The sequence below is a fragment of the Rana temporaria genome, chromosome 3 (genome assembly GCF_905171775.1).
Source record: "Rana temporaria chromosome 3, aRanTem1.1, whole genome shotgun sequence".
NCBI classification, from domain to species: domain Eukaryota; kingdom Metazoa; phylum Chordata; class Amphibia; order Anura; family Ranidae; genus Rana; species Rana temporaria.
Genome location: NC_053491.1, coordinates 492,128,330 through 492,142,712, shown reverse-complemented (window position 1 = coordinate 492,142,712; position 14,383 = coordinate 492,128,330). Strand labels below are relative to the sequence as shown.

The 14,383-nt window shown below is 56.1% G+C and overlaps 1 protein-coding gene across 1 annotated transcript in view; it reads left to right on the top strand.

Moving 5' to 3' along the window:
• Positions 1-9,443: 9,443 nt before the first annotated feature.
• The window catches only part of LOC120933795 (phospholipid scramblase 3-like), a 28,551-nt gene continuing 23,611 nt past the window's right edge, over positions 9,444-14,383 (top strand). The window contains exons 1-2 of the mRNA XM_040347191.1: positions 9,444-9,504; positions 13,569-13,622. Coding sequence (XP_040203125.1) covers positions 13,575-13,622 — 48 coding nt within the window. The 5' untranslated portion in view covers positions 9,444-9,504; positions 13,569-13,574. The remainder of the gene's footprint in view (positions 9,505-13,568; positions 13,623-14,383) is intronic.

The following is a 14,383-nucleotide window of genomic DNA, read 5'->3' as shown; positions in this document are numbered from 1 at the left end:
TCTGTGGTCTGATGTCTCCTGGTGGAGTCTCCTCCGCTCTCTGCCGTCTCTCCTCTGTGGTCTGATGTCTCCTGGTGGAGTCTCCTCCGCTCTCTGCTGTCTCTCCTCTGTGGTCTGATGTCTCCTGGTGGAGTCTCCTCCGCTCTCTGCTGTCTCTCCTCTGTGGTCTGATGTCTCCTGGTGGAGTCTCCTCCGCTCTCTGCTGTCTCTTCTCTGTGGTCTGATGTCTCCTGGTGGAGTCTCCTCCGCTCTCTGCTGTCTCTCCTCTGTGGTCCGATATCTCCTGGTGGAGTCTCCTCCGCTCTCTGCTGTCTCTCCTCTGTGGTCTGATGTCTCCTGGTGGAGTCTCCTCCGCTCTCTGCTGTCTCTCCTCTGTGGTCTGATGTCTCCTGGTGGAGTCTCCTCCGCTCTCTGCTGTCTCTCCTCTGTGGTCTGATGTCTCCTGGTGGAGTCTCCTCCTCTTTGCCGTCTCTCCTCTGTGGTCTGATGTCTCCTGGTGGAGTCTCCTCCGCTCTCTGCTGTCTCTCCTCTGTGGTCTGATGTCTCCTGGTGGAGTCTCCTCCGCTCTCTGCTGTCTCTCCTCTGTGGTCTGATGTCTCCTGGTGGAGTCTCCTCCGCTCTCTGCTGTCTCTTCTCTGTGGTCTGATGTCTCCTGGTGGAGTCTCCTCCTCTTTGCCGTCTCTCCTCTGTGGTCTGATGTCTCCTGGTGGAGTCTCCTCCGCTCTCTGCTGTCTCTCCTCTGTGGTCTGATGTCTCCTGGTGGAGTCTCCTCCGCTCTCTGCTGTCTCTCCTCTGTGGTCTGATGTCTCCTGGTGGAGTCTCCTCCACTCTCTGCTGTCTCTTCTCTGTGGTCTGATGTCTCCTGGTGGAGTCTCCTCCGCTCTCTGCTGTCTCTCCTCTGTGGTCTGATGTCTCCTCGTGGAGTCTCCTCCGCTCTCTGCTGTCTCTCCTCTGTGGTCTGATGTCTCCTGATGGAGTCTCCTCCGCTCTCTGCTGTCTCTCCTCTGTGGTCTGATGTCTCCTGGTGGAGTCTCCTCCACTCTCTGCTGTCTCTCCTCTGTGGTCTGATGTCTCCTGGTGGAGTCTCCTCCGCTCTCTGCTGTCTCTCCTCTGTGGTCTGATGTCTCCTGGTGGAGTCTCCTCCGCTCTCTGCTGTCTCTTCTCTGTGGTCTGATGTCTCCTGGTGGAGTCTCCTCCGCTCTCTGCTGTCTCTTCTCTGTGGTCTGATGTCTCCTGGTGGAGTCTCCTCCGCTCTCTGCTGTCTCTCCTCTGTGGTCTGATGTCTCCTGGTGGAGTCTCCTCCTCTTTGCCGTCTCTCCTCTGTGGTCTGATGTCTCCTGGTGGAGTCTCCTACGCTCTCTGCCGTCTCTCCTCTGTGGTCTGATGTCTCCTGGTGGAGTCTCCTCTGCTCTCTGCCGTCTCTCCTCTGTGGTCTGATGTCTCCTGGTGGAGTCTCCTCCGCTCTCTGCTGTCTCTCCTCTGTGGTCTGATGTCTCCTGGTGGAGTCTCCTCCGCTCTCTGCTGTCTCTTCTCTGTGGTCTGATGTCTCCTGGTGGAGTCTCCTCCGCTCTCTGCTGTCTCTCCTCTGTGGTCTGATGTCTCCTGGTGGAGTCTCCTCCGCTCTCTGTTGTCTCTCCTCTGTGGTCTGATGTCTCCTGGTGGAGTCTCCTCCTCTTTGCCGTCTCTCCTCTGTGGTCTGATGTCTCCTGGTGGAGTCTTCTCCGCTCTCTGCTGTCTCTCCTCTGTGGCCTCATGTCTCCTGGTGGAGTCTCCTCCGCTCTCTGCCGTCTCTCCTCTGTGGTCTGATGTCTCCTGGTGGAGTCTCCTCCGCTCTCTGCTGTCTCTCCTCTGTGGTCTGATGTCTCCTGGTGGAGTCTCCTCCGCTCTCTGCTGTCTCTCCTCTGTGGACTGATGTCTCCTGGTGGAGTCTCCTCCGCTCTCTGCTGTCTCTTCTCTGTGGTCTGATGTCTCCTGGTGGAGTCTCCTTCGCTCTCTGCTGTCTCTCCTCTGTGGTCTGATGTCTCCTGGTGGAGTCTCCTCCACTCTCTGCTGTCTCTCCTCTGTGGTCTGATGTCTCCTGGTGGAGTCTCCTCCGCTCTCTGCTGTCTCTTCTCTGTGGTCTGATGTCTCCTGGTGGAGTCTCCTCCGCTCTCTGCTGTCTCTCCTCTGTGGTCTGATGTCTCCTGGTGGAGTCTCCTCCGCTCTCTGCTGTCTCTCCTCTGTGTTCTGATGTCTCCTGGTGGAGTCTCCTCCGCTCTCTGCTGTCTCTCCTCTGTGGTCTGATGTCTCCTGGTGGAGTCTCCTCCGCTCTCTGCCGTCTCTCCTCTGTGGTCTGATGTCTCCTGGTGGAGTCTCCTCCGCTCTCTGCTGTCTCTCCTCTGTGGTCTGATGTCTCCTGGTGGAGTCTCCTCCACTCTCTGCTGTCTCTCCTCTGTGGTCTGATGTCTCCTGGTGGAGTCTCCTCTGCTCTCTGCTGTCTCTCCTCTGTGGTCTGATGTCTCCTGGTGGAGTCTCCTCCGCTCTCTGCTGTCTCTCCTCTGTGGTCTGATGTCTCCTGGTGGAGTCTCCTCCGCTCTCTGCTGTCTCTCCTCTGTGTTCTGATGTCTCCTGGTGGAGTCTCCTCCGCTCTCTGCTGTCTCTCCTCTGTGGTCTGATGTCTCCTGGTGGAGTCTCCACCGCTCTCTGCTGTCTCTCCTCTGTAGTCTGATGTCTCCTGGTGGAGTCTCCTCCGCTCTCTGCTGTCTCTCCTCTGTGGTCTGATGTCTCCTGGTGGAGTCTCCTCCGCTCTCTGTTGTCTCTCCTCTGTGGTCTGATGTCTCCTGGTGGAGTCTCCTCTGCTGTCTCTCCTCTGTGGTCTGATGTCTCCTGGTGGAGTCTCCTCCGCTCTCTGCTGTCTCTCCTCTGTGGTCTGATGTCTCCTGGTGGAGTCTCCTCCGCTCTCTGCTGTCTCTCCTCTGTGGTCTGATGTCTCCTGGTGGAGTCTCCACCGCTCTCTGCTGTCTCTCCTCTGTAGTCTGATGTCTCCTGTTGGAGTCTCCTCCGCTCTCTGCTGTCTCTCCTCTGTGGTCTGATGTCTCCTGGTGGAGTCTCCTCCGCTCTCTGTTGTCTCTTCTCTGTGGTCTGATGTCTCCTGGTGGAGTCTCCTCTGCTGTCTCTCCTCTGTGGTCTGATGTCTCCTGGTGGAGTCTCCTCCGCTCTCTGCTGTCTCTCCTCTGTGGTCTGATGTCTCCTGGTGGAGTCTCCTCCGCTCTCTCCTGTCTCTCCTCTGTGGTCTGATGTCTCCTGGTGGAGTCTCCTCCGCTCTCTGCTGTCTCTCCTCTGTGGTCTGATGTCTCCTGGTGGAGTCTCCTCCACTCTCTGCTGTCTCTGCTCTGTGGTCTGATGTCTCCTGGTGGAGTCTCCTCCGCTGTCTGCTGTCTCTCCTCTGTGGTCTGATGTCTCCTGGTGGAGTCTCCTCCACTCTCTGCTGTCTCTCCTCTGTGGTCTGATGTCTCCTGGTGGAGTCTCCTCCGCTCTCTGCTGTCTCTCCTCTGTGGTCTGATGTCTCCTGGTGGAGTCTCCTCCGCTCTCTGCTGTCTCTTCTCTGTGGTCTGATGTCTCCTGGTGGAGTCTCCTCCGCTCTCTGCTGTCTCTTCTCTGTGGTCTGATGTCTCCTGGTGGAGTCTCCTCCGCTCTCTGCTGTCTCTCCTCTGTGGTCTGATGTCTCCTGGTGGAGTCTCCTCCTCTTTGCCGTCTCTCCTCTGTGGTCTGATGTCTCCTGGTGGAGTCTCCTCCGCTCTCTGCCGTCTCTCCTCTGTGGTCTGATGTCTCCTGGTGGAGTCTCCTCTGCTCTCTGCCGTCTCTCCTCTGTGGTCTGATGTCTCCTGGTGGAGTCTCCTCCGCTCTCTGCTGTCTCTCCTCTGTGGTCTGATGTCTCCTGGTGGAGTCTCCTCCGCTCTCTGCTGTCTCTTCTCTGTGGTCTGATGTCTCCTGGTGGAGTCTCCTCCGCTCTCTGCTGTCTCTCCTCTGTGGTCTGATGTCTCCTGGTGGAGTCTCCTCCGCTCTCTGTTGTCTCTCCTCTGTGGTCTGATGTCTCCTGGTGGAGTCTCCTCCTCTTTGCCGTCTCTCCTCTGTGGTCTGATGTCTCCTGGTGGAGTCTTCTCCGCTCTCTGCTGTCTCTCCTCTGTGGCCTCATGTCTCCTGGTGGAGTCTCCTCCGCTCTCTGCTGTCTCTCCTCTGTGGTCTGATGTCTCCTGGTGGAGTCTCCTCCGCTCTCTGCTGTCTCTCCTCTGTGGTCTGATGTCTCCTGGTGGAGTCTCCTCTGCTCTCTGCTGTCTCTCCTCTGTGGTCTGATGTCTCCTGGTGGAGTCTCCTCCGCTCTCTGCTGTCTCTCCTCTGTGGTCTGATGTCTCCTGGTGGAGTCTCCTCCGCTCTCTGCTGTCTCTCCTCTGTGGACTGATGTCTCCTGGTGGAGTCTCCTCCGCTCTCTGCTGTCTCTTCTCTGTGGTCTGATGTCTCCTGGTGGAGTCTCCTCCGCTCTCTGCTGTCTCTCCTCTGTGGTCTGATGTCTCCTGGTGGAGTCTCCTCCGCTCTCTGCTGTCTCTCCTCTGTGGTCTGATGTCTCCTGGTGGAGTCTCCTCCGCTCTCTGCTGTCTCTTCTCTGTGGTCTGATGTCTCCTGGTGGAGTCTCCTCCGCTCTCTGCTGTCTCTCCTCTGTGGTCTGATGTCTCCTGGTGGAGTCTCCTCCGCTCTCTGCTGTCTCTCCTCTGTGTTCTGATGTCTCCTGGTGGAGTCTCCTCCGCTCTCTGCTGTCTCTCCTCTGTGGTCTGATGTCTCCTGGTGGAGTCTCCTCCGCTCTCTGCCGTCTCTCCTCTGTGGTCTGATGTCTCCTGGTGGAGTCTCCTCCGCTCTCTGCTGTCTCTCCTCTGTGGTCTGATGTCTCCTGGTGGAGTCTCCTCCACTCTCTGCTGTCTCTCCTCTGTGGTCTGATGTCTCCTGGTGGAGTCTCCTCTGCTCTCTGCTGTCTCTCCTCTGTGGTCTGATGTCTCCTGGTGGAGTCTCCTCCGCTCTCTGCTGTCTCTCCTCTGTGGTCTGATGTCTCCTGGTGGAGTCTCCTCCGCTCTCTGCTGTCTCTCCTCTGTGTTCTGATGTCTCCTGGTGGAGTCTCCTCCGCTCTCTGCTGTCTCTCCTCTGTGGTCTGATGTCTCCTGGTGGAGTCTCCACCGCTCTCTGCTGTCTCTCCTCTGTAGTCTGATGTCTCCTGGTGGAGTCTCCTCCGCTCTCTGCTGTCTCTCCTCTGTGGTCTGATGTCTCCTGGTGGAGTCTCCTCCGCTCTCTGTTGTCTCTTCTCTGTGGTCTGATGTCTCCTGGTGGAGTCTCCTCTGCTGTCTCTCCTCTGTGGTCTGATGTCTCCTGGTGGAGTCTCCTCCGCTCTCTGCTGTCTCTCCTCTGTGGTCTGATGTCTCCTGGTGGAGTCTCCTCCGCTCTCTGCTGTCTCTCCTCTGTGGTCTGATGTCTCCTGGTGGAGTCTCCACCGCTCTCTGCTGTCTCTCCTCTGTAGTCTGATGTCTCCTGGTGGAGTCTCCTCCGCTCTCTGCTGTCTCTCCTCTGTGGTCTGATGTCTCCTGGTGGAGTCTCCTCCGCTCTCTGTTGTCTCTTCTCTGTGGTCTGATGTCTCCTGGTGGAGTCTCCTCTGCTGTCTCTCCTCTGTGGTCTGATGTCTCCTGGTGGAGTCTCCTCCGCTCTCTGCTGTCTCTCCTCTGTGGTCTGATGTCTCCTGGTGGAGTCTCCTCCGCTCTCTCCTGTCTCTCCTCTGTGGTCTGATGTCTCCTGGTGGAGTCTCCTCCGCTCTCTGCTGTCTCTCCTCTGTGGTCTGATGTCTCCTGGTGGAGTCTCCTCCACTCTCTGCTGTCTCTGCTCTGTGGTCTGATGTCTCCTGGTGGAGTCTCCTCCGCTGTCTGCTGTCTCTCCTCTGTGGTCTGATGTCTCCTGGTGGAGTCTCCTCCGCTCTCTGCTGTCTCTCCTCTGTGGTCTGATGTCTCCTGGTGGAGTCTCCTCCGCTCTCTGCTGTCTCTCCTCTGTGGTCTGATGTCTCCTGGTGGAGTCTCCTCCGCTCTCTGCTGTCTCTCCTCTGTGGTCTGATGTCTCCTGGTGGAGTCTCCTCCGCTCTCTGCTGTCTCTCCTCTGTGGTCTGATGTCTCCTGGTGGAGTCTCCACCGCTCTCTGCTGTCTCTCCTCTGTAGTCTGATGTCTCCTGGTGGAGTCTCCTCCGCTCTCTGCTGTCTCTCCTCTGTGGTCTGATGTCTCCTGGTGGAGTCTCCTCCGCTCTCTGTTGTCTCTTCTCTGTGGTCTGATGTCTCCTGGTGGAGTCTCCTCTGCTGTCTCTCCTCTGTGGTCTGATGTCTCCTGGTGGAGTCTCCTCCGCTCTCTGCTGTCTCTCCTCTGTGGTCTGATGTCTCCTGGTGGAGTCTCCTCCGCTCTCTCCTGTCTCTCCTCTGTGGTCTGATGTCTCCTGGTGGAGTCTCCTCCGCTCTCTGCTGTCTCTCCTCTGTGGTCTGATGTCTCCTGGTGGAGTCTCCTCCTCTCTCTGCTGTCTCTCCTCTGTGGTCTGATGTCTCCTGGTGGAGTCTCCTCCGCTCTCTGCTGTCTCTCCTCTGTGGTCTGATGTCTCCTGGTATGGACTCCTCTCAGTACCACTTCTCCTGTCCTGTATGCCGGGTCATGGAAGGTTAGTAACAGGAAATTGTAGTAACATATTTTTCGGAACATTTTTATTACAGCATAAAGCAATAAAAGGAAATAATGTCACAATAAAAACGGAGAAAACTCCACCAGGAGAGTTCAGACCACAGAGGAGAGACAGCAGAGAGCGGAGGAGACTCCACCAGGAGACATCAGACCACAGAGGAGAGTAGGGTGACCACATTTCCAAACTGCCATTCAGGGACACCCCCCCCCCCCCCATTTTTTGCAGATTTTTGGGGCAGGGGCGTATGAAATCAGCGGGCCCATGTGCGAGATCAAAAGTGGGCCCTAGGCATCAAGAAAAACAACTGAGTGGTCGGGGCACAGAGTAGTCAGAGGGGCAGTGGGATGGATAGAGGCACACCTCCCAACTTTCTGAGATGGGAATTAAGGACACCTATTAGCAAAAATATGTAGGAGAATTATAAACAAAGAAAAACTGGTTAAACCCACAGGTGCTTTTTTACCACTACTATTCTCTTATATTGGCTCCTTGAGGGACACACAAGGAGGAAAGAGGAACAGAGGGGCAGAGGGACAATGCTCTAAATGAGGGACAGTTCCTCCAAATCAGGAACAGCACAGGAGGGGGGGGGGTGAAGAACAGCACAGGGTGGGACCAGAGGACAGCACAGGAGGGGGGGGACTGAAGAACAGCACAGGTGGGGGACTGAAGAACAGCACAGGTGGGGGACTGAAGAACAGCACAGGTGGGGGACTGGAGAACAGCACGGGTGGGGGACTGGAGAACAGCACAGGTGGGGGACTGGAGAACAGCACGGGTGGGGGACTGGAGAACAGCACAGGTGGGGGACTGGAGAACAGCACGGGTGGGGGACTGGAGAACAGCACGGGTGGGGGACTGGAGAACAGCACAGGTGGGGGACTGGAGAACAGCACGGGTGGGGGACTGGAGAACAGCACAGGTGGGGGACTGGAGAACAGCACGGGTGGGGGGGGGGACTGAAGAACAGCACAGGTGGGACCAGAGGACAGCACAGGAGGGGGGACTGAAGAACAGCACAGGTGGGACCAGAGCACAGCACAGGAGGGGGGACTGAAGAACAGCACATGATGGGGGACTGGAGAACAGCACAGGTGGGACCAGAGCACAGCACAGGAGGGGGGACTGAAGAACAGCACATGATGGGGGACTGGAGAACAGCACAGGTGGGACCAGAGCACAGCACAGGAGGGGGGACTGAAGAACAGCACATGATGGGGGACTGGAGAACAGCACAGGTGGGACCAGAGGACAGCACAGGAGGGGGGGGCTGGAGAACAGCACAGGTGGGACCAGAGGACAGCAGGGGGTTGGTGAATGGGGGGTGAGGTGGGAGAGAGCAGAGAAGTTACTGGGGAAGATCAGCCAGGAGAGTGTTGAGGGACCTGTGGGCAGCAGAAGAAAACTGGATAGGAGGGGTGGCATATAGAGAAACTGATGCCCCCCATGTTCTTCTTGCAGCCACTGAATGCCCGCTTTTCCTCCTTTACCTCCTGCAGGCATTCAGTGGCTGCAAGAAGAACATGGGGGGCATCGGTTCCTCTATATGCCACCCCTCCTATCCAGGTTTAGAGGGAAGCTGCATGGACCATCCTGGAGTATGAGGCTGGGTTGCAATGGCGCCCCCTGTAGTTACACCGCTGCAGCGGAGTAACTAAAACATTTCTGGCAGTTTGAAGGAGCAATGAATGGAATGCTGGCAGGATTCTGAGGTTGTGATAGTCGCTGATGAGCCACTCCTGAGAGGATTGCTTGGTATACAGAGGGGGTAACAAGACTAGAAGGTGAAAAGGTGGCAGAACATGAAAGACTGAGAGTGAAGGAGGAGGGAGGGGGGGGGGGCAGTGAGAGGCAAACAAGTAGTGGGAGAGAAGAGACATTGAGCAGCTGGACAGGACTGGGTGTGAGGAGATATCATGTGTGCAGGGATGCAGGAAACATCTTCAGCTCTGAGGAGTTCATGCTGGGACCTGTAGTTCTTCACTTTTGGGGGGGAGTCACATCCCCAAAAGTGAAGGATTACAAGTCCCAGCATGAACCCTGCCCTGATATCTAAAGATGTGTCCTCCTTCCATCCAGGGTGTCATGTGTCAGTGTCCTCTCCTGCCGACCCTTATCTGCCTTATCTTACTCAGCCTGGAGCAAGCCTCTGCGTGTCCTGTGCAGACACACACTCCACTTTCTTACTGAACTCTGACTGCTGGGGGAGAGCTGACAGGATTATTACACCGATGGATCTTCAATGCTGGTCAGTGCTTTGCAATGTTACTTGCCTTAGTTTCTACACTGCAGTCTGTCTCACAGTCCGATGTTTCTTCTGCATGCCTCTGCCTGGCTGGACTCCAGAACATACACGAGGAGGTGGGTGGAGCTTAACAGAAGGCGCGGAGGAGGAAGTTAAACTCTCCTCCGCTGTGATAGGTCTCTGCATCTCTCCTGCTCTGACGTCACTGGTTGCTACACGCCAAGCGGGAGGCAGCCAGGTAGCAACCAGTTTGGGCACTGAGCCAGTGGTGAATAGGGGTCTCACTCTCTGTCAGCTAGGGGTCCACCACAGGCTGAGACAGAGAGGATGTATACAAAGGCTATTTTAGGGGGCATTAGATCTGCCCAGGCCAATTCCGGGACTCTGTATTGTCCCGTAATGAGTGTGTCCGGGACACGGGACACAAGCATTAATTAAGGGACAGTCCCGGGCAATCCGGGACACGTGGTCACCCTAGAGGAGAGACAGCAAAGCGCGGAGTGGAGAGGGGACAGTCTAGGACATCACAAAGGTATGTGTTCAACCTCCTTCTGATCTCCATTTGACCTCCTTCTGACCTGTGTCTGACCTCCTTCTGACCTGTGTCTGACCTCCTTCTGACCTGTGTCTGACCTCCTTCTGACCTGTGTCTGACCTCCTTCTGACCTGTGTCTGACCTCCTTCTGACCTGTGTTTGACCTCCTTTTGACCCACATTTGACCCCTTCTGATCAATGTCCGATCTCCATCTGACCTACGTTTTGCCTCCTTCTGACCTGCTTCAGTTGGGTTTTGCATTGTAGTGAACATAAGCCCATCGATCCGGACCCTTAGAAGGATGCCATGTACACCAGCAAGAACTACGACCTCTCCATGCATAAAACATCAGCATCAGCCACTTTCTCACTTCACTCTTGCTTTTCCTTTTACCCCCCACTCCCTATTCTGGCCTAGTCATGCTCCAGCAGCCCCCCTGGGGTAATCTCATCACATATCCCAGGAGACACAGGTCCATTCAGTCCAACCTACTGTATGTACAGTGAGATTTATATTCTCCAATGCCAATAGCCTTGTATATTCTGCTTCCTGAAGACTAATACCTCTTCCTGGGGAGCGAGTTTCACATTTTACTGCTCTAACAGTAAAGAATCCTTTCCTTAATCTAATTTTAAACCTCCTTTCTTCTAACCTCGTATTGAGCTCCTCTGTCTCCCTAAGCTGAGCTCCTCTGTCTCCCTAAGCTGAGCTCCTCTGTCCCCCTAAGCTGAGCTCCTCTGTCTCCCTAAGCTGAGCTCCTCTGTCCCCCTAAACTGAGCTCCTCTGTTCCCCCTAAGCTGAGCTCCTCTGTCCCCCTAAGCTGAGCTCCTCTGTCCCCCTAAGCTGAGCTCCTCTGTCCCCCTAAGCTGAGCTCCTCTGTCCCCCTACACTGAGCTCTTCAGTCCCCCTACACTGAGCTCTTCAGTCCCCCTAAGCTGAGCTCTTCAGTCCCCCTAAGCTGAGCTCTTCAGTCCCCCTAAGCTGAGCTCCTCTGTCCCCCTAAGCTGAGCTCCTCTGTCCCCCTAAGCTGAGCTCCTCTGTCCCCCTAAACTGAGCTCCTCTGTCTCCCTAAGCTGAGCTCCTCTGTCTCCCTAAGCTGAGCTCCTCTGTCCCCCTAAGCTGAGCTCCTCCCTTCCCCTAAACTGAGCTCCTCCCTTCCCCTAAGCTGAGCTCCTCTGTCTCCCTAAACTGAGCTCCTCTGTCCCCCTAAGCTGAGCTCCTCCCTCCCCTTAAGATGAGCTCCTCTGTCCCCCTAAGCTGAGCTCATCCGCCCCCTAAGCTGAGCTCCTCTGCCCCCCTAAACTGAGCTCCTCTGTCCCCCTAAGCTGAGCTCCTCTGTCCCCCTAAGCTGAGTTCATTCGTCCCCCTAAGCTGAGCTCCTCTGTTCCCCTAAGCTGAGCTCCTCTGTCCCACTAAGCTGAGCTCCTCTGTCTCCCTAAGCTAAGCTCCTCTGTCCCCCTAAGCTGAGCTCCTCTGTCTCCCTAAGCTAAGCTCCTCTGTCCCCCTAAGCTGAGCTCCTCTGTCCCCCTAAGCTGAGCTCCTCTGTCCCCCTAAGCTGAGCTCCTCTGTCCCCCTAAGCTGAGCTCCTCCCTTCCCCTAAACTGAGCTCCTCCCTTCCCCTAAGCTGAGCTCCTCTGTCCCCCTAAGCTGAGCTCCTCTGTCCCCCTAAGCTGAGCTCCTCTGTCCCCCTAAACTGAGCTCCTCCCTTCCCATAAGCTGAGCTCCTCTGTCCCCCTAAACTGAGCTCCTCTGTCCCCCTAAACTGAGCTCCTCTGTCTCCCTAAGCTGAGCTCCTCCCTCCCCTTAAGATGAGCTCCTCTGTCCCCCTAAGCTGAGCTCATCCGCCCCCTAAGCTGAGCTCCTCTGTCCCCCTAAACTGAGCTCCTCCCTCCCCTTAAGATGAGCTCCTCTGTCCCCCTAAGCTGAGCTCCTCTGCCCCCCTAAGCTGAGCTCCTCTGTCCCCCTAAGCTGAGCTCCTCTGTCCCCCTAAGCTGAGCTCCTCTGCCCCCCTAAGCTGAGCTCCTCTGTCCCCCAAAGCTGAGCTCCTCTGTCCCCCTAAGCTGAGCTCCTCTGTCCCCCTAAGCTGAGTTCATTCGTCCCCCTAAGCTGAGCTCCTCTGTTCCCCTAAGCTGAGCTCCTCTGTCCCACTAAGCTGAGCTCCTCTGTCTCCCTAAGCTAAGCTCCTCTGTCCCCCTAAGCTGAGCTCCTCTGTCCCCCTAAGCTGAGCTCCTCTGTCTCCCTAAGCTGAGCTCCTCTGTCTCCCTAAGCTGAGCTCCTCTGTCCCCCTAAGCTGAGCTCCTCTGTCCCGCTGAGCTGAGCTTCTCCCTCCACCTAAGCTGTGATACATCGCTCCCCATAGCTGAGCTCCTTCATCACCCATAGCTGAGCTCCTCCGTCTCCCATAGCTGAGCTCCTCCGTCTCCCATAGCTGAGCTCCTCCATCTCCCATAGCTGAGCTCCTCCGTCTCCCATAGCTGAGCTCCTCCGTCACCCATAGCTGAGCTCCTCCTTCACCCCCCATAGCTGAGCTCCTCCGTCTCCCATAGCTGAGCTCCTCCGTCTCCCATAGCTGAGCTCCTCCATCACCCATAGCTGAGCTCCTCCGTCACCCATAGCTGAGCTCCTCTGTCTCCCATAGCTGAGCTCCTCCGTCTCCCATAGCTGAGCTCCTCCGTCTCCCATAGCTGAGCTCCTCCGTCTCCCATAGCTGAGCTCCTCCATCACCCATAGCTGAGCTCCTCCGTCACCCATAGCTGAGCTCCTCTGTCTCCCATAGCTGAGCTCCTCCGTCTCCCATAGCTGAGCTCCTCCATCACCCATAGCTGAGCTCCTCCGTCACCCATAGCTGAGCTCCTCTGTCTCCCATAGCTGAGCTCCTTCATCACACATAGCTGAGCTCCTCCGTCTCCCATAGCTGAGCTCCTCCGTCTCCCATAGCTGAGCTCCTCCGTCACCCATAGCTGAGCTCCTCCGTCACCCATAGCTGAGCTCCTCTGTCTCCCATAGCTGAGCTCCTCCATCTCCCATAGCTGAGCTCCTCCGTCTCCCATAGCTGAGCTCCTCCGTCTCCCATAGCTGAGCTCCTCCGTCTCCCATAGCTGAGCTCCTCCGTCTCCCATAGCTGAGCTCCTCCCTCACCCATAGCTGAGCTCCTCCGTCACCCATAGCTGAGCTCCTCTGTCTCCCATAGCTGAGCTCCTCCGTCTCCCATAGCTGAGCTCCTCCATCACCCATAGCTGAGCTCCTCCGTCACACATAGCTGAGCTCCTCTGTCTCCCATAGCTGAGCTCCTCCGTCTCCCATAGCTGAGCTCCTCCATCACCCATAGCTGAGCTCCTCCGTCACCCATAGCTGAGCTCCTCTGTCTCCCATAGCTGAGCTCCTCCGTCACCCATAGCTGAGCTCCTCCGTCTCCCATAGCTGAGCTCCTCTGTCTCCCATAGCTGAGCTCCTCTGTCTCCCATAGCTGAGCTCCTCTGTCTCCCATAGCTGAGCTCCTCTGTCTCCCATAGCTGAGCTCCTCCATCACCCATAGCTGAGCTCCTCCGTCTCCCATAGCTGAGCTCCTCCGTCTCCCATAGCTGAGTTTCTCTGTCTCCCATAGCTGAGTTCCTCCGTCTCCCATAGCTGAGCTCCTCCGTCTCCCATAGCTGAGCTCCTCTGTCTCCCATAGCTGAGCTCCTCTGTCTCCCATAGCTGAGCTCCTCCATCACCCATAGCTGAGCTCCTCCGTCTCCCATAGCTGAGCTCCTCCGTCTCCCATAGCTGAGCTCCTCTGTCTCCCATAGCTGAGCTCCTCTGTCTCCCATAGCTGAGCTCCTCCGTCTCCCATAGCTGAGCTCCTCCATCCCCCTATAGCTGATCTCCTTCACCTCCTATAGCTGAGCCCCCCCCCCCCTATAGCTAAGCTCCTCCACCACCTATAGCTGAGCTCCTCCACCCCCTATAGCTGAGCTCCACCCCCTATAGCTGAGCTCCACCCCCTATAGCTGAGCTCCTCAAATCATAGATTCCAGTCGGTGTTGCCTATAATAAAGTTCCATATTTGTATATATTGCAGGATATTATGGCCGGAGTTCCTGTTGCTCCACCTGGACTGGAATATCTTCTTCGGGTGAGATCTATTTTTTCCACAGTGACAATGTAAAGAGCAATGGAGGCTCTGGAAATTTCGAGTTAGACCCCCAATATATACAGAGGTTCCTCGGCGCGGGCGCTGCGGCTCACGCTTATTTGTGATGTGCGTTGCCCTTTCATGCGCACCTCGCTGCAAAGGCCAGTTATGGGTTGGGGTGGTTGCCACTTTTTTGTTGAGTTGAACAATATAAAGAGTACCTGTCAGAAGGAAGACATTGAATCTTGCCGTTCTAGGGGGTAGGAATGCTGAACTCTGTAGAGCTGTGTCCTGGTATTGGGTGTGCAGTTCCTGAAGGCGACTCTCCATACAACGGGGTGTCATGCTGGACCCCATTAAAAAAATGGAGACGGATGAGCATGGGACACTGGTTTGTACAGTCCATAAGAAGTTTTATTCCATACAAAAAAGAACACAAAAGTCATTTTCTGATTAGAAATGGAGATTTGCCATTAAGAGAAGCAGCAGAATCTGGATAGTGGAGTCAGCATACGGGGGCTTCCAGATCGAAAAACTCAGAAGCAAGAGTGACAAACTGTCACCACATTACTACTCCCATCCCGGACATCCCTGTACCCACACCAGACACCCATCCCCTCACCCCATGTACCCAACCCCTACTCCCCGACATCCATCTACTCACCCAAGGCACCCATCCCCTCAACTCCATGTACCCATCCCCTTACCCCATGTACCCATCATCTCATCACCGACATCCCTCTACTTACCCCAGACACCCA